Below are 26,190 nucleotides of genomic sequence, written 5' to 3'. Positions count from 1 at the left end.
GAGGACACCACCTTAATGGCAGAAAGCAAAGAGGAACTAAACAGCCTCTTGATGAAGGTGCAAGAGTGATAAAGCTGGCTTAAACTTCAGCATTCAAAAAGTTAAGATCGTGGCATCCAGTCCCATCACTTCATGCAAATAGAAGGGGAAAAAATGGAAACAGTGACAGACTTTACTTTCTTGAGCTCCAAAACCACTTGGATGGTGACTGCAGCCATGAAATTAAAAAAAGCTTGCTCTTTGGAAAAAAAGCTATGACAAACCACGACAGTGTATAAAAAAGCAGAGACATCACTTTGTCCACAAAGGTTCATATAGTCAAAGGTATGTTTTTTCAAGTAGTCATGTACAGGTGTGAGTTGAATTATAAAGAAGGCTGAGCACCAAAGAATTGATGTTTTCAAACTGTGGTGCTGGAGAAGACTCTTAACAGTTCCTTGGATAGCAAGGAGATCAAACCAGTCAATCCTAAATGAAATCAACCTTGACTATTCATTGGAATAACTGAGTTGAAGCTGAAATTCCAATACTTTGGCCACCTGATGCAAAGAGCCAACTCATTGGAAAAGACCCTGATGCTGAGAAAGACCGAGGGCAGGAGAAGGGGGCAACAGAGAATAAGATGGTTGGATGGTATCACTGATTCAAAGGACATGAGCACGCGCAAACTCCAGGAGACAGTAAAGGACAGGGAATCCCAGCATGTTGCAGTCCATGGTGTTGCAAAGAGTTGGACACAACTTAGTGACTGAACAACAATATACATTGAATCATCACATTGTATACCTTAAAAAAAAATCACATTGTACAACCTAAATATATGCAGTTTTTATTTATTAATCATACCTTAATACAGCTGGAGAGAACAAAGGGGAAAAAAAAAGTAATAACAAGTAACAGAATCATTTCATACTTACGAAGTGCCTGACAGCAAAAATGGAATGCGAACACCATCCACCACCACAATATTCCTTATGTTGGGTTTGGCTAAGGTTTTTTTCGATTTAGTCTGGGAAGCTTTAAGATAAAGTTCAGAGAAAAATTAATTAAAATACAAGAAGTCAGGTAAGTTTTTACATTTTTAAAGACAGACATTCTAAGAAGAATTTTATCACTCAGTGCCAAATTGCATTAGTCATTTACCAAACCACTTCAACTAAAAAAAAAAAAAAAAGGATTAAGAAATTAACAAGCATTTACAAGTTTCCAAATAAAATTTAAGGCAAATACAGAGATTATACCCAGTGATAATATCGCTTATGTCGTTAACAAATTATTTTTATCAAGTGCTTGACAATCCATTTCACTGAAAGCAACTGATTAAGTCTGCCCTTAATACTAGAAGTTAGAATAACAGATACTGTTTTATTCTTCACATAGCTTAATACTCTTGCTTTTCTATGTAGAAATGAAGGCATCTGGTTGGTGACTACTGCCATTTGACAAAAACCTAGCATGCTTCCTGATTCTGTATGACTCAATTTGTGTAGCAGTTTTGTAACATCAAAAGAGCAACCTTTTTCTAATGTTTTAATTAAAAAAATAAAACATGAGTGGTGGTTAAAAAAGAAAAAAATAATACTAAAATATAGAAAGTAAAACCCAAGTTCCCTCTTTATGCCCTCTGCTACCCTATTGCAGACTAAAGCCTGTGCAGCATGAGTACACTCCCTTTTCCTCCCATCAAATCAGCTGATCACATTCCTTTGTCTTACCATGTGCCCTCTTGCACCACTATCAACATCAGTGTTAAAACAAACCACTTGTAGAACAGTGTTAAACACCAGTAACATGAAAAGGCTTAAAACAACAAAAACTGTTTAACAGCAATATAAAGAAGAATATTCTAAATGCCAGAAAAAAATGGTATTTAACGTGGTATTCAACATGACTTTCTCCCAGCTGGCAAGAAACAGACCTATCTGTGTGACTGCAATAGGAATTTCTGAGTAAACATTAGAATTAGGTGAAGGGTGAAATGAGATGGAAAGGAATTGTTATTATTCTTTGTGAGGTTAACACATATCTATATTCTAGTTAAGAGTTTAGAAGCCAAAGAAAATATATTTTTTATATGACAACATGAAACTTTTCTAGGTGGGATTAAGTAACAGACCCCTGGGAATATACTAAATGTAAAACTATAAAAATATCATCTTGTACTTCCACTGAATTTACAGATTTCAAAGTGTTTGAGATATCTTAATAACTACTTGAGGTTAACATGGCTAAAATTATTATTCTTTGTTAGAGAAAAAAAAACTATAAAGCAGGGAAATGACATGATCAGTTCAAGGTCAAACTGCCCAGAAAGAAGAACTAAACCAAAGCAGAGGTCTTCTGAATCTTGGTAAAGAATTTTTTCTATTACATTATTATCCAAGTAGAAATACCACAATAGACCAAAATCAGAAGTCATAGATCAATATAGCACCCAGGCAAGTGAATATACAAAACTACAGCGGGTTCCGCAAACGTATGTATTCAACAGTGAAGAAGTTTAGTCCGTTGGGTTTAACAAGGGTCTAAAAGATCATATAGTATCAACAAATTTCCTTCTTTTTTCATTTCATATTGACTAAACAACCTTCTTTTATTAACTAGTCCCACAGTCACACCTATTTCAGATATGCATCCTCTTGCATATGGACTAAGAACATACTTAGTAACAGAAGCCTGTCACTGAAAGTGTAAAAAGTTAACTTTTGGCTCCACAACAGATGGAGATTAATCATCTTTAGGACTGGGGCTTCCCTGGTGGCTTAGCGGGAAAGAACCCCCACCTGCCAATGCAGGAGACACGGGTTAAATCCCTGGGTCAGGAAGAGCCCCTGGAGGAGGAAATGGCAACCCACTCCAGTATTCTTGCCTGGGACAATCCCATGAACAGAGAAGCCTGGTGGGCTACAACCTGTGAGGTCACAAAGAGTTGGACGTGACTCAGCACACACACATCTTCAGGACTGACAGCCAGTAGCTGAGTAAACTAACTAGGAAGTTCACAGAACCTCAGTGACTCCAAAGGTTCCACATCCCAGAAAGAAGCCTCCAGCCAACATCCTCAAGCCCACCTTACACCATGTACTATCATTACTGATTGGTCCTGTATTGTTTTAATTTGAAGGCAACAGTGATATTCTTATTGATCATAAAAAGGAGAGAGTTAGCAAATTAGTTTTGGTTTTTATTCAAAATTCACAAATCTAGATCCTATAATCTAACTTTTAAATCAGAAATATTTTTATTTTTTACAAATTACTGTACCTGCGGCAGCCTGTAGCTGGGAGGAACTGCTCAGAGGTCTCACACCTGGGAGACAAAATCAAGTGTTTACAAAAAACAATACAATTCCATGTTTGCACAAGATGCTTACACATTCAAATCTAATCTTAAAAAGAACAAATGAAACTTACAAAATCTAAGGGCCCATTTTGATGTACTGGGAAGATTTTTAAAAGTGTAAGTCAAGAGGGAAGTCATTTTGAAATCTGAAAAAGAAAACAAAAAGACTTTTTGGGTTATTTGAACAACCTGTAGTTTATACTGTAGGCTATGATCTCTGATATCTCACCCATGGTTACTATAAAGTATTAAAAATGTACTCTATTACCAACTACCTTTCCTCTAATAATATAGCTATGTTGACAAAGCTTTCATAGTATGCAAACCACTAATCTAAGCATTAATCTAATTTTCACAAGGACCTGTGAAGCAAGCATGATTATTGTACTGTTTGTAAGAGATGAGAGACTGAAGCATACAGGAATTGAGTAACTAGTAAAAGGCAGAGCTATGATTTGAAGCCAGACAGTCTAGCTCCAGCAGTATTCTTGCCTGGAGAATCCCATGACAGAGAAGCCCGGCAGGCTACAGTCCACAGGATCACAAAGAGTTGGACTTGACTGAAGCAACTGAGCACGCACGCATGCTACTCCAGAGTTTATGTTTTTCTCTAGGGTCAAAGGGGTAGAGACTGTTGGACAGTATCAGGAAGCCACCAATGTGACTTTCCTGATTTTGATGGTTGCATTGTGATGACGTAGAATGCCTTGTGGAATATTTGTATTTGAAGGAAATACACACTCAAGTATTCAAAGATAGTACAGTATCACTTCTTACCTGATATAAGAAAAAAAGTTCATACACTACACTTGCTACTTTTTTATAAGCTTGATATTATTTCAAAATAATAAAAATACAAAACTCCTACATATTAAAACATATTTAAAATATATTAAAACATTTTCCTAAATTCCCCATAATATGTTCCTATGAAACAGTAAGAAAAAAATGGGCAAACGATATGAACAAAGTATTAATGGAAATGGAAACACAAATGGCTCTTAGATACATGTTCAATCTCACTCATAAAAGAAATACAAATTACAGCCGCACAGAGGTATACTATTTGACTTAGAGGTCTGACATTCACTGTGTGGTAGAGGCTGCACAAACAGGCTCTCTCATATACTGCTGCTTAGAGTATAAACTGTTGCACCTCCACAGGTACATTCCTATGGAGGGCAATTTGGCAATTAACTATCAAAAAATTACAACACCACCTAACTTCTGACCAGTAATTCCACTTCTCTGAATTTTTATTTACATGATTGGTCTGTGTAAACAAAGAATACACCAGAAGTGATGAGATGTCACTTTTTAGATTCAGCTGTAAGAGATCCTGCAGTTCCCATCTTGGTCTGTCTCTCAGATCACTCGCTCCAGGAGAAGGCAGCTGGCACATCAGGAACAGCTCCACGAAAAGGCTCTCATGATGAGGTAAAAGGATGATGCCTCCTGTCAACAGTCATGTGAGTGAGCTTGGAAGCGGATCCTCTAGCTCAGACAAGTTTTCAGATGACTACAGGCCTGGACAACATTCTGACTGCAACCTCATGAGAAACTCTAAGCCAGGACAACCCAGCCAAGTCACCCCAGATTCCTGGCCCTCAGAAACTGTATGAGATAATAAATTTTTATTGTTTTAAGCTACTAAATTTTGGAGTAATTTGTTACACAACAATTGTTGTTTGTTGTTCAGTCACTAAGTCGTGTCCGACTCTTTGAAATCCCATGGACTGCAGCATGCCATTCTTCCCCATCCTTCACTACATCCCAGAGTTTGTTCAAATTCATGTCTGTTGAGTCGAGGATGTTATCTAATCTCATCTCACCCTCTGCCACCCCATTCTTCTTTTGCCTTCAATCTTTCCCAGCATCAGGCTCTTTTCCAATGAATGGGCTCTTCCCATTAGATGGCCAAAGTATTAGCGCTTCAGCATCCAATGAAAATTCCTTCCAATGAATATTCAGCGTTGATTTCCTTAAGGATTGACAGGCTTGATCTCCCCGCAGTCCAGGGAACTCTCAGGAGTCTTCTCTAGCACCGCAACTCGAAAGCATTAATTCTTTGGCACTCAGCCTTCTTTGTGGTCCAACTCTATACAGCAATAGCTAATATAAAAGCCTTGTTTAATTTCTCTTAGGTCTTCATAGACTAAAAAGAGATGTCCTGTGGCTTCCAAAAAGAAAAAAAATCACATTTATCAAATATATGGATTGAAAAGAGGAGTCCAACCTCTAGGCTCACCAGCTTATATATATTCAACGACTCTGGCCAGGAAGACACAAACTGGCCCATTAGATGAGGACCACTTTATCCAGAAGCAACATTTGATGCCATTTGAGTCTGAAATACAAGTCTCCATAAGTAAAGCTTATTTTGAAATAAAGTTCATGAAAACAGTTAAAAAAATGTTGATTGAAAAAAAAAGAGAGACCTTGCTCTAACAGATATCAAATCTTTCTATAAAGCACCAGAAATTAAACAGTGCTGATCCTAAAGGAAATCAGTCCTGAATATTCATTGGAAGGACTGATCCTGAAGCTGAAACTTCAATACTTTGGCCACCTGATGCGAAGAACTGACTCATTGGAAAAGACCCTGATGCTGGGAAAGATTGAAGGCAGGAGGAGAAGGGACGACAGAGGATGAGATTGTTGGATGGCGACACCAATTTGATGGACATGAGTTTGAGTAAGCTCCGGAAGTTGGTGATGGACAGAGAAGCAGGCTGCAGTCCATGAGGTCACAAAGAGTCAGACAAGACTGATCCACTGAACTGAACTGAATCAACAGAACAGGATGTAGTAAGTTCAGAAGCATACTCATGTGTATGAAAACTTAGTATATAATAAAGAAAACATTTCAAATAAGTGGGAGAAAAATGACTTACTCAATAGATTTGCTGGGGAAATGTCTAACCATTGGGAAAAAAATAGATCCATTTCTCACACTATAAGTACAAATTACAGATGGATTAATGTACACTTTTTAACCTGCTACAAGAAAATATCAGAGAATATTTTTACAATCTTAGATGGGGAAAGGTTCCCAACATAGGGGATAAGACCCAGAGGCCACAATGGAAAATAACTAAAAAAATGTGATTAAATAAGCGTTTATAATATCTACACAGTAAAAGATACTAAAATAAAGTTAAAAGGCTAACAACAGATTCAGAGAAAACACTTGTAACACGGAAAACAAAGGGTTAAAACCCATACTCCATAAAGAGTTATACTTGTGCTTGCTATTAGTATCAGTAGGTGATGGTATAAAAGTCTTTAGTTCCCCTTATGAAAGCCACAGTGAGAAAAATAACATTTCTGTCCTTGATGGAGCTTACGATTTTGCTCAGAGTACAAGAAACAAAAAAGTCAGTCAAACGGTGACCTAAATCAGGGACTGGCAAACTACAACCCATGGACCTCTAACTAATAATAGATTTCACATTTTTAAAGAATTGTAGAGCAAAATAAAAAAAAAGTTGTAGAGCAAAATAAAACAAAGAATATATGACAGAGATCAATGTGGGTTATAAAGCCTAAACTATTTACTACCTGGCCCTTTACAGAAAAAGTTTGCCATTCCTGATCTAAACAATAAGTACTACACTGAATTAGATAAGAAAAAGCATTACATGGGCAGGACAAGCTTTGAACTGTAAAAACCTTGTAAGTTGGAGGGCCTTTGGTGATCATCAAGAATCCTTTCTTGCAAATTAAGAGGTCACTGCTCATCCAGATTCTGCTTAACGTGCTCACAGTGATGGAAGACTCACTATTTGACTTGAGCTTTAAACAGAAACCTCTCTTCTTCCCATACTCAATTCAGTCTCAACTTCCCTGCCATTTCCCCCTGCCTCTTCCTTCTCCCTCTCCTGAGGAACAGACAATCTGGTGAAACGTGGCACAAATTTATGCCCGAATCTGGCTCTGCCACCTAGCAAATAATTTATATAAATCTCTATGCCCCCCAAACTTTACCTACAAAACGTAAATAACAGTTTGGGGATCCTGAGGATTAAATGAGATGGCGGTGAAACGACCTAGAGGGTCCTCAACATCACTTTCTGGAATCAATTAATTTATGCCAGGGCTCAAGCCTCTCTCTCCAGCACAAAAACAGCTATCATGCAGCGCAGAGCTCTTGACTAGAAGTTAGTAGACACAGGCCTGTGTGTTAGTAGACCACCTGTGGCCATGGGTAAACTGACTCACTCTGATACATGGGCTGCATCGATGCAGTGAAGGAGATGAAAGACCAGATGATCTTCGGCTGAATCCCAAAAAAGCTACACGACCGAGATCCACCCTCGGAAGCATAAAAGGGATAAATTCCTGGCCCTGTTCCGATTCTCAATAGGGCGGAGACCTGGCTACAGGCAAAATAGGTGATACAACACCACTGGAACACAGACCAGGGCTTTAAACACACACACACACACACACACACACACACACACACACACCCCCCACTGGAACACAGACCAGCGCTTTAAACACACACACACACACACACACACACACACCCCCCCCCCACTGGAACACAGACCAGCGCTTTAAACACACACACACACACACACACACACACACACACACACACCCCACACACACACCCCACACACACACACACACACCCCCCCCCCCCACACACACACACACACACACACACACACACCACCCCCCCCCCCCCACTGGAACACAGGCCAGCGCTTTAAACCGACACACACACACACACGTTCGTTAACTTGCGGTGATAAATTAAAAGGTACAGACGACATCGTTGCTCGGAGCTACAGACAGAACGGGAGAAAGGCCAGGCGGCAGCCGAGCGCACGCCCCTACTCACCTTAGGTCGCGTCGGCTCAGACTCCAGCTACACAGAGAGCTCCGGCCCTAATGACAGGACCAGACGCGGACCAAGAGGCGGGGCCTTCCTGGAAAGGACCCTTCGCTGGCCTCACAGGCCTCCCTGGCTGCTCGCCGGCTGCCTGACTGGAAAATCCGGAAGGTTGTCCTCCTCTCTGCGTTTTCTTCCTTCCCTGCGGAGAAAGTGTCCTTTTTTTTCGGCTAACGAGGCGTTAGCCGGAAGCGACGGGCCAGGTTAAGGAGCCGGCGGCACCTCGCCATCGGGGTTTCAGTTGCGGGTTTTCAGTCAGGCAGTACTTCGGGCGCCTGGCCAATGCCAGGCTGCGGGAAGAAAAGTCCTTTACTCGGCTGCCCGCACTTGAAGGGCTTTCCACTTTCGTCCACTCCGGCTCAAGATGGTGGCCTCTCGAGCTATTGGCAGCCTCCGCCGCTTTACTGCCTCCAGGACGCTCCGCTGCTCAGGTGAGGCCTAGTTGAAGGCACCCCACCGCCCCGGGGCAGAACTGCGGGGACCTGGGAGCCGCGTCTCCCGATGGCTGCCGCCACCCTGCCGCGGCCCTAGATCAGGGGGAGTGATGCTGCTCTGAGACCCGGTCTCATTCCCTGGCGCAGCGACTGACATTTTCTCTCTCGTTTTGAGTCCTGCAGCGGTTTCAGGCTTCGTAACCCCTAACGTCTCTGAGTCCTGTCCACCCGGTCTGGCATTTTGCGCAGGTCTCCTCTTACTTTCTTTAATGATGGCCTTGAACCTGTCCCTACTGGATTGGGAGGACTAAGAGGACAAGGACAGTCCAATCTGTCACATCTTTGTGCTTCACTGCACCTTGCCTGTAACGGGGAGCATCTTATTTACTTCGTGTATGAAATGAACCAGCCTTGCAAATGACTGCCACTCCCTACGCCTTTCCCTCACACCTTTTTTTGCCTATTGCCACATTTCAACAGGAAGCTCAACTCTTGCAGCTCCAGTAATTCCAGTGTGAACGTATAATATGTAGAATTTCAAGAGGCAGATTCTGCAACTTTCCAGAAGAAGCACTTTTTTAAAAAAATGTAGATACCTTGTTTCTTAAGGAACAAGATGTTAGATAATTTTACCAACTATTTCTACTCTTGTTTCTGACTATAACCAGTTAGCTTGCATTAGCTGTATTGTCTTTTTCTCTTCAAATTGGCAGTGAAAGAGTTAAAGTGTGTGCTTATGGAAAATTAAGCATTTTTCTTCCGTCTCAAATCTGTAAGGTCAAAGGTGACTTTTTACTGCATGTTGTACTTAATGTCGGTTACTTAATTAGAAATATAATTTATAAAATGCCTTCCTCCTTCTGAATCACTGTATGCTTTATTTGGAGGAGTGCCTTTACTGTTAGGGACTAATTTTGAATGTTTGAACCTTTTCTGCTTTGTTACTTCAGCCAGTGTTTTTAGTCTCCACGGGACTGCTCTATATGTGTGTGCATAACCTGTCATAACACTACAGAAAATTGAAATGTTGCAAAGATCAGGACAAAGGATTAAAAAAAAAGGAATCACCCTTTCTCTTACTACTCACATCCCTACTGTTAGTATTTGGTCATGTTACCTGACAGTTTGATTGTTTTCCACATTTTTGGTTTAACACTTTAAAATTATCAGTTGTATATTTTTGAACTTCCCTTTCATTGATTTTAAGGTAATGCAATTAAAAATATTAGATATGGAGTGTGACTTCTCAGTTTCAATCTGGCTCTGCCTTTTACCCACTAGTGACCTTACCCTTTGGTGACCTTGGGCAAGTCATTTCTACATCTGTTTTCTCATTTGTGAAGTGGGGAATAATACCACCTTATGAGCGTTAAAGGGTGTATTTTGGGTGTAAAGCAGTTTTTCATGGAGTAAGTGCTATTATTATTAATAAACAGAGCTATTGTTAACTCTTCCCTGCTCTGAAGAACTATGATTTTATATATCTGAGACTTTCTTAAAGTAATTTTTACATTTTACATGTGTGATAAAAAGTTACAAGCTTAGTTTTCCTTTATTTTTTGTATAGAAATATAGATACACATGTGTATCTATATTTTGCATTCTGTTTTAACCTATAAGAAAATATGACTGGGGGAGGGATAAATTGGGGAATTGGTACTGACATACACACGCTACTATATGTAAAACAGATAACTAATAAGAACCTGCTATAAAGTTCAGGGAACTCAGTACTCTGTAGTGACCTATATGGGAATAGAATCTAAGAAACAATGGATACATGTATGTGTATAACTGATTTACTTTGTTATACAGCAGAAACTAAGACAATATAGTGTTGATAAATCAACTATACTCTAATAAAAATTAATTTAAAATTTCTTAAAGAAAATATGACTTATTAGTTATTACCCCTTTTAGTAGCAATGTATAAATTTGGGGGGGAAAAAAGGCCTAGAAAGTGAATTTAAAATTACCTGCACACCTGGATTGCTATTTAGACTGAAAGGACTAACACTAACTAAAAGTCTGTGCCTAGGTAGTGCCAGACTTTTAATGAGATTATGATATTTAATGATGGATGATTAAAATTCTTTACACTGATTTGTACTTCTTGAAGTTTTAACCCATTCCTGCATGAGTGCTATAATTCTGAGTATGACTGTCAAATGAAGAGCACATCTTGATCAAAATATCTTAATTCCCACTCTTATTCTCCACCCCTCACTCCTATTCTAGATCCAAATTCCTAATTACATAAGTAGTAGAATAATTTCTCAGGAAATGAATTGAAGGCAGATATCTTAGCAGATGGTGGATATTTAAATTTGACTCTTACGTACTTAATCCTGTCACTTCACCAGGACTAGATATTGAGAAAAACTGTTGATTGTTACAACCATAGTAACACGTTCATATTTGAAATATGTATCAGCATAATCCAGCTCTCTCCACTGCTATAGTCTTAGGTCTTGTAGGTATCTTCTTGAGTTAGAATAATTAAAAAGTAGGGTAAAGCGTTCTGTCTCTTTTGCTGGCATGGGAAATATGGGTGAAAGTTCACCCAGCAGCTCTGAAGTAAGCTCTCCTAGCTAGGTTAGTGAATAAGGCTATATTCTAAAAGCAAACCTACCCTGTATTTCAACTTGATTTAGTTTATTGTGGCTTGGAATTGTTTTCCAATTCAGATATAGTTGTATATTTGCTGATTTTTATCTTTTTTGTCTCTTGATTTAGAGGAGGTTTTGTGTATGTCTCTATGGGTGTGGGGGGGTGGCGCAAAGGCAGGTTAGTGGGTGAGAGTTTATGATTTATAAGTTAGCACAAACCTGCTGTCTCCAGTATTTAGTCTTCAGAATTACAACCCATGTCCAAGCCCTTCCACCTGCTCTATTTTCTTTTTTTTCTTAGGTGCATATCTTCGAACTTATTTATGTTTCTTGTTTTTTGTCTATCTTTCCACCTCATCTCTCCCACTCTGCATTCCTAATCAATTCATACTCACTAATTCAGTTTACCCTATTCTAGTTATAATTGCTTGTTACCTGACTCCCCTCCCACACAATGTTTACTTTATTGGCAAACTCTCTTTTCATGCCAAACCTATTTTCACCTCCTCCACAGAGACAGGGATTTTTATCTTGCTGCTCACCCTGGGTGCCTGGAGCAGTTCTGATGGAGTGCACTAGACTTTAGTTGTGCAATGAATGACTCCGAGATGATGTTGGAGGAGACTGCAGTTTACTTGGAGGAAACAGCTGCTACAGATGCAGTGATTAGAGAACCAAACAGTGAGGCATAAAGATAAAAATTGGGGCAGGGAAGGGAAAGATTGGTTGTAGACAGAATCTCAAAATAAGGCTTTGTGAGGCTGTGATACTGTGGTGTTGGAGAAGACTCTTGAAGAGTCCCTTGGACTGCAAGGAGATCCAAGCAGTCCATCCTAAAGGAGATCAGTCCTGGGTGTTCGTTGGAGGGGCTGATGTTGAAGCTGAAACTCCAGTACTTTGGCCACCTGATGCGAAGAGTTGACTCATTGGAAAAGACCCTGATGCTGGGATAGATTGAGGGCAGGAGGAGAAGGGGATGACAGAGGATGAGATGGCTGGATGGCATCACTGACTCGATGGACATGAGTTTGAGTAAACTCTGGGTGTTGGTGACGGACAGGGAGGCCTGGCGTGCTGCGGTTCACGGGGTCGCAAAGAGTCGGACACGACTGAGCAACTGAACTGATACAGATATAAAGAAGGAAGAGTGATAAATACAGATGATACAGATTGCAAATAATGGAAAAGCAAAAGGAAGTTTATCATTAGTGAAATAGAGGCACTGGAGATTGAGGAGATGGCTGGCTTCTCCTATCTTAATTTACTTTAGTGTAGCACTTTGATTTACAGGTACTATTATAATCATTACATCACTTCTACTTCTATCTTTGTAAGAACACTGAAATGCTCCAAGAGACTTATACATGGCCATACAGCTAGTGAATGATAAACTTGATGGTTGAACCCAAGGCTTGGGACCTTCAGGTCCTTTGTCTTTGCCCTGTGAGTACTGGTTTGGATTGCTTAAAGAAAAAATTGCAGACAGAACCGTTGATCACCCCACTGTGGTTCTGGTGCCATCTACAGTTTTCTTTCTTTAACAGCATGTCGTTTGGCCTTTAAGGCAGTACAAAACTGCTTTTTTTCTGTGCCTTCTCTTCCCCTCCTTTAAAGAACTGCAGGATGGAGAGACATGCCGAGTCTCTGATGCGCCTTGATTTTACTTTTCATGACACTGGAAAGTCCATCTCTCCATAAAAATGCAAGAGAACCTGGCTGGAGAACGTGCCTGAGATATATTTGGAATGCATTTGGAACTGACATTATAGATTGCTTTGTATCAGTGGATTACTTATTGCCTTAGTGTATTTGTTTCCCATGTGGCCCTAAATTTCCACAAACAGCATCTGAAACAATACAAATTTATGATCTTACAGTTATGGACATCAGAAATGAATCTTACTGGGCTGACATCAGAGGTATTGGCAGGGCTGAGTTCATTCCGGACACTCTAAGGGAGAATCCGTTTCCTTGCTTTTTCTAGCTTCCAGAGGCTGCCTGCATTTATTGACTTCTTCATAGCCATCAGAGTGGGTTCTCATGCTGCCATCTTCTGGTTCTTTTGCCTTTTTCTGCTCCTTTATAATTACACTGTATAGCTGAATAATCCAGGCTAATCTCCCTGTATTAAGGTCAGCTAATTAGCCACCTTCATTCTATTTGCATCCTTTATCTCCATTTGCCATATAACCTAACATACTCAATTTCTGGGAACATGGACATCCTTGAGAGGCCATTCTTCCAACTACCACATTTAGTATCCAGATAATCATATGACGCTTGGACTGCAAGGAGATCCAACCAGTCCATCCTAAAGGAGATCAGTCCTGGTTTTTGATTGGAAGGACTGATGCTGAAGCTGAAACTCCAGTACTTTGGCCACTTCATGCGAAGAGTTGACTCATTGGAAAAGACCCTGATGCTGGGAGGGATTGGGGGCAGGAGAAGGGGACGACAGAGGATGAGATGGCTGGATGGCATCACCGACTCGATGGACATGAGTTTGAGTAAACTCTGGGAGTTGGTGTTGGACAGGGAGGCCTGTGGGGTCGCAAAGAGTGGGACAGGACTGAGCAACTGAACTGAACTGAATCATATGACCTGATAATTGAAACAAAAAAGATACAGTAATAGTCACAATAATGATCTGGAACACTTTGTTCTAATTTTGGTTTTCTTGTTGTTGTAAACTCCAGCTTCCTTATATGTAGCAGGTATTATAGAAATTCATGAATTTGAAGAAACTCCAGGGGATAGTGGAGGACAGAGGAGCCTGGCAGGCTGCAGTCCATGGGGGTCACAAAGAGTTGGACACAACTTAGCACCTGAACAACAAAACAACAAATAGAAGTTCTGCTTTGAAAATAATTAATTGTGAAATACGTTTTTCTTACAGGTTATATTTGCCGCAGTTTTACAAGGTCCTCTGTTTTGCTGAGTAAGTTTGATTTCTCAATGACATGCTTTCATTGCTTTTTATACTTATTTAGCCATAAACTTGTTTACAAATAAGTTTTCCTTCTCTTTTTAGCCAGAACCCATATTAACTATGGAGTCAAAGGGGATGTGGCAGTTATCCGAATTAACTCACCCAATTCAAAGGTACCTAATTTAATTTACCGCAGTTTATTTTTACTCATTGCATTCATTAATGCATTCCTGAATGGCAGAGAAATAAATCCACCAATTTGGCACTAATCTTGTTGTATGAGTTTACAGTTTTGATAGTTAGAGTTTGAGAACTTGCCCACAGGATGCAGTTTTCTGCAGCAGACCTCCTTGTTTAAGAGTTCTTTCTAGTTCACTGGAGGTGTCAGATTAACATCAAGGATTAACAAAAGCCTTCTGTTACACTGTAGAATTGTAAGATGATTTATTAGATAAGAAGCCAAGTGCAAGCTTTGTTTATAAGAATATTGACCTACTTGTCCTAACTATGAGGTTCTTATGTCAGCTTTCTTAACCTGCCTTACATTGCCGGAGCCTGCCGGCAAACGAACTGGTCGAGAACGCAATTACCAGAGTACCTAGGAAAATAAGACTCAGAAAGATGGGGTTGAGAGGGACGGAGTCCGCTTACGTCTGACTCCGCCAACTTTATTGAAGAATACCACGCCTAACAGGAGTTACTAAGAATAGATCGAGGGTTTGCATACGTGCAGAGCTACAGATGTTTTAAATTCCCACACTCAAGATCAGTAAAGCATTAATTACCCTAGCGCCCAACATGATTAAGATCAATAGAACATTAGATAGAAAACAGGCTTCATCAATAGAACATTGACTAGATAGAAAACAGGTTCAGGCATGACGAGTTTATCAGCACCAGGAAAACAGGCAAAAGGTCACCGGGGTGTTTTTTCACTGAAGGAGATAAATGCTAGTCTATACTTTAAAAAGAAGGGGTGGCAGGACAAAGAGAGACCCTTTGTTCTCTCTTAGGGCCGTAAGGGGCTTGTACGTTCAGGCTGGCTCCCTGCATTACTTGAGTCATTACTTGTAGTAAGTTGACTGAGTTAAATGTCATTAAGGTTCCTGAGGGCCTTGAATGACTTGGTGCAATTCATGTTATCAGAAATCAAATCCCATTCAAAGTGGAGCTTCATTTGTTTTTGGCAACTTCAACAAAATATGCAGCATTAATCCAGTCTTTTGCCAAGAAAAGCTATATTTGAGGAGCTCATTCTTTCCCCCCACCTAAAGTTGCTGTAAAGATTTCTTGTTTCAGAAATCTTGTTACCAGAGACCTAAATGAAGTAGGAGGACCTAGATGCAAGCAATTAACAACTAACACAAATTAAGGAAAGTAAGAGCCAGTCCCTCTCCCTAGAGTGAAGTTGGCATTTACTGAGCAGTGATTCAGACTTATGGTATTTTTTCAGTATTTTCTAAATTAAGCATTTTTCCTGAACACAAAAATAACAAATGCCTATGGTCAGACATTTGAAAGCAATTAAGAGGAAAATAACAGTCATTCATACTCCAAACCCCAAAATAACCACTTTTAACATTCAATCCAGATTCAACAAACAGTATTCTAAAAATTAAGATCATACTATTTGTCTAATTTTGATTCTTTTTTCTCTTAACAGTATACAAATTTTTTTCCATGCTGATAAATGTAGACTTACTTTATAGCCTGCATATGATTCAGACTCTTAGGAATATGAGTTCCTCCTTTAAGGAGAACTATTTTTAGAGGGAGGCATTGGCCAAAGTACCTGAATAAACAGCTGCTGGCTTTTTGGTTTCTTTATTTTCCTCTTTCTTAAAAGAAACTGTTAAAACAGTATATTTCTCCTGCGTAAATATATTTCCTGTAATCAAAATAGTATTGGCTACTTCAAATTTAAACACTTAGATTTATATGTATTTCCCTTCGGCAGGTGAATACTCTAAGTCAAGAACTGCATTCAGAGTTCATGGAAGTAATGAATGAAGTCTGGTCTAGCAGTCAGATCAGAAGTGCCGTCCTTATCTCAACAAAGCCTGGCTGCTTCATTGCAGGTGCCGATCTCAAGTAAGTTTCAGAAAATTTGAAATCACTTTTTATCTTGGCTAATGGTATGTTTTTTAGGCCTATCATTTCTCATTTGAAAAGAAAGTAGAAGTAAATTTTCTCTGAAAGTTACTTTTTGTGTTATTTTCATGAATATAAATAAAGGTGATAAAGAAAAGGCTTGTTGCTTAAACCTTATAAGACTGAATCCAGCTTTTCTTTAAAGAAGTTGAAAGTAGTTCAAGGAGCAGTATTTGAGTAGAATAAAAAAATTACTATAAAACCAAACTAACAATGAGATGCCCTTTTTTTCTATCAGACCAGCAAACATTTAAAAGTTTGAAAATATTATGTTAGCAAAGACTTGGGAAAATGAGAAAGTTGAGCGTTACTAGTAGGACTGAAAATTGGTATAGCCACCTTGGAGAACAATTCAATAAAATTTAGTAAAACTGAAAATACACGTATCATATAATTAAGAGATACCTCATCTAGGTATGTATGCTGGGAAAATCCCAACCTTTGTTTTTAAGGACCCATACATGTATAAGGATGTTTAGTCCTGTGTAATTTACAATAGTGAAGAATTTGAAACAAGCTGTCAGCCATGAGGGAAATAAATAAGTAAATGTGGAATATTCTTAAGATAAAGTGCCACAAAAACAATTCAAAGGATCTAACTAGATCTACAGCGTAATGTTAGAACTCAAGAATATAATGTTAAATTAAAAAAACAAAGCATCTCACAAAATATTTGGTACAGTATATAGTTTATATAAACATTTTAAAACAACACATAAAATACTTCTCTGTATTGTTTATGGATATAAATACATAGTTGGTCTGAAGATTGTACTACAAGTATATGATAATGGATGTTTCAGGGTAAATGAAGTAGCTGATAGAACCTGAGGAGGTTAGAGAATACCAATACAACTAATATTTTCTTTCTTTTTTTTCATGATATTTTATATATATATATATATAACTTTTTTACACTTTAAAGCAAAAATAAGGAGAGATGATAGCTTAGTGTTTGTTTAATGGGTTAAAATGTTGACATTTGTTAATTCTGTAAAAAATAGGTATTTGTTTTATGATTCTTTGCAGTTTAGGCAATGATAGCCAACATTATTGGCTTAGTAATTTGTATTTAACGTACTTGTATATTTTTAAACTTTGTTCAATATGGCTGTGAGGAGATACCCCACGTCCATGGTAAGAGAAACCCAAGTAAGACAGTAGGCGCTAAGAGAGGGCATCAGAGAGCAGACAGACTGAAACCACAATCAGAGAAAACAAGCCAATCTGATCACATGGACCACAGCCTTCTCTAACTCAGTGAAAATAAGCCATGCCGTGTGGGGCCACCTAAGATGGACGGGTCATGGCAGAGAGGTCTGACAGAATGTGGTCCACTGGAGAAGGGAATGGCAAACCACTTCAGTATTCTTGCCTTGAGAACCCCATGAACAGTATGAAAAGGCAAAAAGATAGGACACTGAAAGATGAACTCCCCAGGTCAGTGGGTGCCGAAATAAGGGAGAAATAACTCCAGAAAGAATGAAGGGATGGAGCCAAAGAAAAAATAGCACCCAGCTGTGGATGGGACTGGTGATAGAAGCAAGGTCCGATGCTATAAAGAGCAATATTGCATAGGAACCTGGAATGTTAGGTCCATGAATCAAGGCAAATTGGAAGTGATCAAACAGGAGATGGCAAGAGTGAACATCAACATTCTAGGAATCAGCGAACTAAAATGGACAGGAATGGGTGAATTTAACTCAGATGACCATTATATCTACTATTGTGGGCAGGAATCCCTTAGAAGAAATGGAGTAGCCATCATAGTCAACAAAAGAATCTGAAATGCAGTACTTGGATGCAATCTCAAAAACCACAGAATGATCTTTGTTCATTTCCAAGGCAAACCATTCAATATCACGGTAATCCAAGTCTGTGCCCCAACCAGTAACGCTGAAGAAGCTGAAGTTGAACAGCTCTATGAATATCTACAAGACCTTTTAGAACTAAGACCCAAAAAAGATGTCTTTTTCATTATAGGGGACTGGAATGCAAAAGTAGGAAGTCAAGAAACACCTGGAGTAACAGGCAAATTTGGCCTTGGAGTACAGAATGAAGCAGGGCAAAGGTTAATTGAGTTTTGCCAAGAGAATGCACTGGTCATAGCAAACACCCTCTTGACAAGAGAAGACTCTACACGTGGACATCACCAGATGGCCAACACCGAAATCAGATTGACTATATTCTTTGCAGCCAAAGATGGAGAAGCTCTATACAGTCAGCAAAAACAAGACTGAGAGCTGACTATGGCTCAGATCATGAACTCTTTATTGCCAAATTCAGACATCAATTGAAGAAAGTGGGGAAAACCACTAGACCATTCAGGTATGACCTAAATCAAATCCCTTATGATTATACAGTGGAAGTGAGAAATAGATTTGAGGGACTAGATCTGATAGAGTGCCTGATGAACTATGGATGGAGGTTCGTGACATTGTACAGTAGAGAGGGATCAAGACCATCCCCAAGAAAAAGAAATGCGAAAAAGCAAAATGACTGTCTGAGGAGGCCTTAAAAATAGCTGTGAAAAGAAGAGAAGTGAAAGCAAAGGAGAAAAGGAAAGATATACTCATTTGAATGCAGAGTTCCAAAGAATAGCATGGAGAGATAAGAAAGCCCTACTCAGGGATCAATGCAAAGAAATAGAGGAAAATAACAGAAAGGGAAAGACTAGAGATCTCTTCAAGAAAATTAGAGATACCAAGGGAACATTTCATGCAAAGATAGGCTCAATAAAGGACAGAAATGATGTGGACCTAACAGAAGCAGAAGATATTAAGAAGAGGTGGCAAGAATACATAGAAGAACTGTACAAAAAAGATCTTCACGACCCAGATAATCACAGTGGTGTGATCACTCACCTAGAGCCAGACATCCTGAAATGTGAAGTCAAGTGGGCCTTAGGAAGCATCACTACAAACAAAGCTAGTGGATGTGATGGAATTCCAGCTGAGCTATTTCAAATCCTGAAAGACGATGCTGTGAAAGTGCTGCACTCAATATGTCAGCAAATTTGGAAAACTCAGCAGTGGCCACAGGACTGAAAACGGTCAGTTTTCATTCCAATCCCAAAGAAAGGCAATGCCAAAGAATGCTCGAACTACCACATAATTGTACTCATCTCACATGCTAGTAAAGTAATGCTCAAACTTCTCCAAACCAGGCTTCAGCAGTACGTGAACCGTGAACTTCCAGATGTTCAAGCTGGTTTTAGAAAAAGCAGAGGAACCAGAGATCAGATTGCCAACATCTGCTGGATCATCAAAAAAGCAAGAGGGTTCCAGAAAAACATCTATTTCTGCTTTATTGACTATCCCAAAGCCTTTGACTGTGTGGATCACAACAAACTGTGGAAAATTCTGAAGAAGATGGGAATACCAGACCGCCTGATCTGCCTCTTGAGAAACCTGTATGCAGGTCAAGAAGCAACGGTTAGAACGGGACATGGAACAACAGACTGGTTCCAAATAGGAAAAGGAGTACATCAAGGCTGTATACTGCATTGTGTACTCTTCTTTGTTTATGTCACCCTGCTTATTTAACTTCTATGCAGAGTACATCATGAGAAACGCTAGGCTGGAGGAAGCACAAGCTGGAATCAAGATTGCCGGAAGAAAGATCAATAACCTCAGATATGCAGATGACACCACCCTTATGGCAGACAGTGAAGAAGAACTAAAGAGCCTCTTGATGAAAGTGAAAGAGGAGAGTGAAAAAGTTGGCTTAAAGCTCAACATTCAGAAAACGAAGATCATGGCATCCGGTCCCGTCACTTCATGGCAAATAGATGGGGAAACAGTGGCTGGCTTTATTTTTTTGGGCTCCAAAATCACTGCAGATGGTGATTGCAGCCATAAAATTAAAAGATGCTTACTCCTTGGAAGGAAAGTTATGATCAACCTAGACAGCATATTAAAAAGTAGAGACATTCCCTTTGTCCACAAAGGTCCATCTAGTCAAGGCTATGGTTTTTCCAATAGTCATGTGTGGATGTGAGAATTGGACTATAAAGAAAGCTGAGCACCAAAGAATTGATGCTTTTGAACTGTGGTGTTGGAGAAGACTCTTGAGAGTCCCTTGGACCACAAGGAGATCCAACCAGTCCATCGTAAAGGAAATCAGTCCTGGGTGTTCATTGTAACTGAAACGCCAATCCTTTGACCACCTGATGAGAAGAGCTGACTCATTGGAAAAGACCCTGATGCTGGGAAAGATTGAGAGCAGGAAGAGAAGCGGACAACAGAGCATGAGATGGTTGGATGGCATCACCGACTCAATGGACATGAGTTTGGGTAGTCTCTGGGAGTTGGTGATGGACAGGGACGCCTGGTGTGCTGGGTGCAGTTCATGGGGTCACAAAGAGTCGGATGCGACTGGACTGAACTGAATATTGTGTACTCTTCTTTGTTTATGTACAGCAATTAGAAATTTATAAATACTCTTTATTTTTTTAAAAAAGCAGAGTTATCTACATCAAGGACTTTTTCTTTTGGCTTGGTTATTTCAGCCTAGCAAGACATTGATGTACCCAATAGTAGCCACCTAAATCCTTAGGAAAACACTTGCAGCTTCTGTGAAGCTAGCTGAGCCATTCCCAGCACACAAAATGACAGGAAATCAGTTATCTTTCATCAAAAATGAAAAACCCGCAGCTTAAATGTGTTCAGAAACAGTTAAGTAGCAAATGAAGCAACCTGAAATTAAAGGATGTTGAGGAAACACTGTTGTAAGAGAAGCTTTTTTCTTTGTCATTTCCACTGATGTTCAGTCTGAAAGCTACCTGATAATTAAAATGTTTAATCTGATCATGAAATTATTTACCAGAAGATGGTTTGTAATCTAATGATTTGCTATCAAAGCAGATATAGATTATTCACCATGTTTTGTTCATGTTCCCTGAATTTTATAGAGAGATGATGTCACTGATATTAGTGCTGAGAAAAAAATCATTCTTCTTAAACTTCTGAGTATTTGAAGACTCACTGCCAAATATTGATATATGGTACAATGAGGTTATGGTGGATGAAGTACTGAATAAAGTGAGTTATAGTTTTATCTTTTTTTTTTTTTCTGTTCTCTGCTTTCATGTTTACTGCAGCATGTTAAATGCTTGCACGACCTCTCAAGAGGTAACACAAATATCACAAGAAGCACAGAAAACGTTTGAGAAACTTGAGAAGTCCACAAAGCCTGTCGTGGCTGCCATCAACGGATCCTGCTTAGGAGGAGGACTTGAGGTACAGATTTTTTCCAGAGTCAACGAGACACAGGCCAGCTCATTGTTGGGATCCACCAGCTGCAAACCTTTAGGCCACTGTTTTGCCTTAAGAAAAGCTCTTGAGGGCGAGTCAACTTTTTCTGAATCATTAGACTTCTGGATAGGTTTTTAGTCTTAGTCTCATGGCACTGAGCAAGCTAATCAGAGTAGCACGTTTTCATTTATAAGTTGAGAAGAGTTGAACTAGATCCCTAAGTTCCCTTTCAGTTCTAAAAAACCTTGTTTAAGTTTGCAAGGCAGAAATTCAAAAGTGCAGTTCATGCTCTTGAGCTACTTTAGTTGAGACAGTTAGCATATAGTGTATGTCATGTGTTCTGTGTGTAGTAAAGATGATGAATAACACAAGGTCTGAGAGAGGAGATACTTACCAGACTGGAGCATATAGAAAAGAAGAAGGGGGGGGGTGGTGGGCGGCACATTTTTTGGACATTTATCACGTGCTGGGTTCTATACTAGCCACTTTCACGCATTAATTAAGGAAAGCTGTGTCTGGTTCTAAAAGATAAGCAGAATTTGATTAACCAGAAAACTGTGGCAAAACATTCTACATGTGGCATGATGTGAGCAAAGACAAGGATAACAGAGTCTAATTAGGATACCTTAAGTAGGCCTGCTTGACTGAAGAGTCTTTATAGGGTATAGGGCTTCTAAACCTGGGATACCTACATAATTGTATGTGCATTTTTCTTTTGAGAATTTCCATACTTTTCAGCAGATTTTCAAGGGAATCTGCAGCCCTAAAAGAGTTTAATAACTTAGGGAAGAGAAATGAAGGAAAACCAGAAAGGTTAATTCTAGAAAGCATCAAATGCCAGCCTAAGGAATTTCAGTTTATTCTGTGGGCACATTCCTGCTTTATAAGTAATTTTTATACCCTCACATATCCTAAGATGCTATAAAGCTACATTTTTTAACATTCTAATTTTCCTTCATTTGTTTGAAGCTTGCCATTTCATGCCAATACAGAATAGCAACAAAAGATAAGAAAACAGTATTGGGTTCCCCTGAGGTCTTGCTTGGAATCTTACCAGGAGCAGGAGCCACACAAAGGCTGCCCAAGATGGTGAGTTTAAGATCTGCATGTGAACTTGAGATCCTCAGTCCTATATATCCGTTTGATCTATTTCCTGTTGTACAGAAGTTATTGTATGTGTACTCATGGTAAAATTTAGAAACCAAATAAAATATGAATATATGAGATCAATGTCTGTTTATTTTTTTAATTCCTTAATCAAGATGATTGATCACGGGCCTTTGTTAGTCCCTAAAGAAGGGAAGAGATGAATAACATACATGCCTTGCTTTCTGAAACTTACAGTTTAATTTGTTCCTTCTCTGCACAGTACCATCTTATCAGCTTTTCAGATCCTTGGATCTTATCTCATGATAACTGTAAGAGACAGACCTTTTTTTTTGGCTGCACAGCATGTGGAATCTTAGTTCCCTGACCAGGGATCAAACCCTCAACAATGGAAGTACAGTCTTAACACTGGACCACCAGGGAAGTCCCTGGAATATCTCATTGTATTCTATAAAACCAAAAGGGTCCCATCGGCTTTTGAACTATTAAGAAGGGGAAGGACAGTGAGACCTGGAGGCTACAGAGCAATCTTAACATCGAACATGAGGACTGCCTGAACCTCATGGCCTCTGGCACTATAGATTCTTCAGGAAAACAGCCCTCCACAGAAATGCTCTTTGGATAGAAATTGATATGTTGGACACAGAAAAATGGGAAAGCTTATGGTATTCATTCTGATAATAAATAGTGTATATTTCTTCATAGAAATTGTCAAGAGAATTTATTGAAAGAATGAATATGCCTATATGTGTGTAAAAAATATAGCTGAGTTTCTTTTGTTATTGTTGGAAGAGGGGGGTATTTCCATCCCCTCCCAGGGATTGAACCTGGGACCCCTGCACAGGTTGAGAGTGCAGAGTCTTAACCACTGGACCACCAGGGAAAACCCAAGTCTGAGATCCTTTGTAAAGACATTTTCAAAATGATGAAGTTTCTCAAAGTCTCTACTATTTTAAATATTATACAAATGATAGAGAAGAAACTCAAAATGACATAATTGTACAATTTTAGAAAACATGAGTTTTTTTTCCTCCACTTTATCGATCCATAAGACAGAAATCCTACATACTGAATTAAACAAGATATATAAAGACATTTTCACTTCAAGTGGAGGTTTCTAAAACTAAAAGTTACTTGAATGTGTATCAGTGTATAAAATTTCATTATTTGATATATAGCATGAAAATCTGGTTTGACTTTTCTTATTTTAATAATTATTTTGCTCAGTTGTATGATTCGTAAATTGTAATTGTCACTCTGATATTTTTCCCCTTCTACTCGAATCCTTGCTTCCCTGTTAGGTGGGTATACCTGCTGCTTTTGACATGATGCTGACTGGTAGAGGCATTCGTGCCGACAGAGCAAAGAAAATGGGACTGGTTGACCAACTGGTGGAACCACTGGGTAAGTGTTAACATGACTCAGAATTGAGCCTTATGAAGTTATATATTTTCTTAAAGTGCTAATATCTTGAATATTGTTTAAAGTAAAATTCATATACTTAAGAAATGAGTCATTTGCATTTCTCTACTGATGAACAATATTGAGCATCTTTTCCTGTGTTTATTGGCCATCTGCTGTATGTCTTCTTTGGAGAAATGCTTGTTTAGATCGTCCACCCACGTTTTGACTGGATTGTTTGCTTTTCTGATATTGAGTTTCATGAAGGTGAAAGTGAAAGTCGCTCAGTCGTGTCCGAGTCTTTGCAACCTCATGGAATTTTCCAGGCCAGAATACTGGAGTGGGTAGCTGTTCCCTTCTCCAGAGGATCCTCCCAACCCAGGGATCAAACCCAGGTCTCCCACATTGCGGGCGGATTCTTTACCAGTTGAGCCACCAGGGAAGCCCAGGAATACTGGAGTGGGTAGCCTATCCCTTCTCCAGTGGATCTTCCTGACCTAGGAATCAAACCAAGGTTTCCTTTTTTGCAGGCAGATTCTTTACCAACTGAGCTATCAAGGAAACTCCCTTCATGAGCTACTTGTACATTTTGGAGATTAATTCTTTGTTGGTTGCTTTGTTTTCAGTTATTTTCTCCCATTCTGAAGGTTGTCATTTCACCTTGTTTATATTAATAGTTTCCTTCACTGTGCAAAAGCTTTTAAATTTTATTAGATCTCATTCATTACTTTTGTTTTTTATTTCCATTACTCGAGGAGGTTGGTCAAAGAGGATCTTGCTGCAATTTATGTCAGAGAGTTCTGTTTTTCTCTAAGAGTTTTATAGTTCCTGTCCTTACATTTAGGTCTTTAATCCATTTTGAGTTTATTTTTGTGTATGGTATTAGAAAATGTTCTAATTTCATTCTTTTACATGTAACTCTCCAGTTTTTCCAGCACCACTTATTGAAGAGGCTCTCTTTCCTCCATTGTAGTTTTGCCTTCTTTGTCGTAGATTTCTTGACCATAAGTGTGCGGATTTACTTCTGAGGCCCTCTGTCCTGTTCCATTGATCTATATTTCTGTTTTTGTGCCAGTACCATACTGTTTTGATGACTGTGGGGTCTTTTGTGTCTCCATGCAAATTTTAAGATTTCTTTCTTCTAATTCTCTGAAAAGAGCCATTTGGTAATTTGATAGGGATTGCATTGAATCTGTAGATTGCCTTGGGTAGTATAGTCTTTTTGACAATATTGATTCATCCAATCCAAGAAAATGGTATATCTTCCCATCAGTTTGTGTCATCTTCAGTTTCTTTCATTAGCATCTTATAGTTTTTAGAGTACAGATCTTTTGTCTCCTCAGTTCCCTACCTTTTTACTGAGACCTCGGCCTCAATTATGTTAGAAGCTCTGTTTTTCTTTTTCATTCTGTTTATATTTCTTTGCCATATATTCCAAATTTCCTGATTTTTTCTTCTTCACTGTATAATTTGCTATTAATCCAATCACCTGTATTTTTTGTTTCAGCATTGTTTTTTTCTCATATTTAGAAGTAACATTTGATTCACTGTTAAAGCTTCAATTTTTCCTTATTATGTTTCTGTTTTCCTCTATCTTCTTGAACATACAGCATGAATTTACAGTAACCTTTCTAACCTTTGTATCTGCTTATTCTGTCTTTCCATTTTCTGCATCTGTTTCTATCAGTCAATTTGTCTCCTAGTCATTTTTTTCTTACTTTTTTTCATGCCTTTATGATGGCTCTCTCCCTTGACCTCAGATAGTTTCCTCTAATGCACATGCAGAATGATAACTTGGCCAGAGTTTCAAGGGGCCCCTCTGTAGGTCTCTGAAGCGCTTCTTTTCTGTAGCAACTGATCTCCCATATTCTTCCATAATTCCAGCATTATGACTTCCATGGACCCTGTGCACTATTGTTATTCGGCAGTTAGTGACGTAGTTCGTTTTTTGTCTCCTCCACAGAGGCTGAAAATAGGGCGGATGTCTTAATGGAGAGATTGGTTGTATATTTGTTGCAGGTTTCTCCCTCTATTGGTATTTTGTTTCCAACATACCATA

At 39.1% G+C, this 26,190-nt stretch overlaps 2 protein-coding genes across 6 annotated transcripts in view; one reads left to right on the top strand and one right to left on the bottom strand.

The window, feature by feature from the left end:
* HADHB (hydroxyacyl-CoA dehydrogenase trifunctional multienzyme complex subunit beta) overlaps window positions 1–8,276 on the bottom strand; it is a 28,134-nt gene extending 19,858 nt beyond the window's left edge. For 2 of the 5 annotated variants that reach the window (XM_065928711.1, XM_065928710.1), the window contains exons 1-4: window positions 6,237–6,303; window positions 3,414–3,488; window positions 3,265–3,309; window positions 918–1,017 (exon numbers count right to left, since the gene is read on the bottom strand). In XM_065928711.1, coding sequence (XP_065784783.1) covers window positions 918–1,017; window positions 3,265–3,309; window positions 3,414–3,488; window positions 6,237–6,288 — 272 coding nt within the window. In that variant the 5' untranslated portion in view covers window positions 6,289–6,303. Of the gene's footprint in view, window positions 1–917; window positions 1,018–3,264; window positions 3,310–3,413; window positions 3,489–4,606; window positions 4,753–6,236; window positions 6,304–7,563; window positions 7,698–8,194 lie in introns of those variants that run through there. The other 3 variants (XM_065928713.1, XM_065928715.1, XM_065928714.1) reach the window with 3 other exon arrangements.
* Window positions 8,277–8,420: 144 nt separating this feature from the next.
* The window catches only part of HADHA (hydroxyacyl-CoA dehydrogenase trifunctional multienzyme complex subunit alpha), a 42,265-nt gene continuing 24,495 nt past the window's right edge, over window positions 8,421–26,190 (top strand). Inside the window, exons 1-7 of the mRNA XM_065928709.1 lie at window positions 8,421–8,676; window positions 14,185–14,226; window positions 14,320–14,390; window positions 16,175–16,308; window positions 21,470–21,608; window positions 22,593–22,712; window positions 24,032–24,134. Of these exons, the coding sequence (XP_065784781.1) occupies window positions 8,610–8,676; window positions 14,185–14,226; window positions 14,320–14,390; window positions 16,175–16,308; window positions 21,470–21,608; window positions 22,593–22,712; window positions 24,032–24,134 (676 nt within the window). The 5' untranslated portion in view covers window positions 8,421–8,609. The remainder of the gene's footprint in view (window positions 8,677–14,184; window positions 14,227–14,319; window positions 14,391–16,174; window positions 16,309–21,469; window positions 21,609–22,592; window positions 22,713–24,031; window positions 24,135–26,190) is intronic.

Source organism: Muntiacus reevesi, chromosome 3 (assembly GCF_963930625.1).
Source record: "Muntiacus reevesi chromosome 3, mMunRee1.1, whole genome shotgun sequence".
Lineage (NCBI taxonomy): Eukaryota > Metazoa > Chordata > Mammalia > Artiodactyla > Cervidae > Muntiacus > Muntiacus reevesi.
This window is presented reverse-complemented; position numbering and strand designations above follow the sequence as displayed.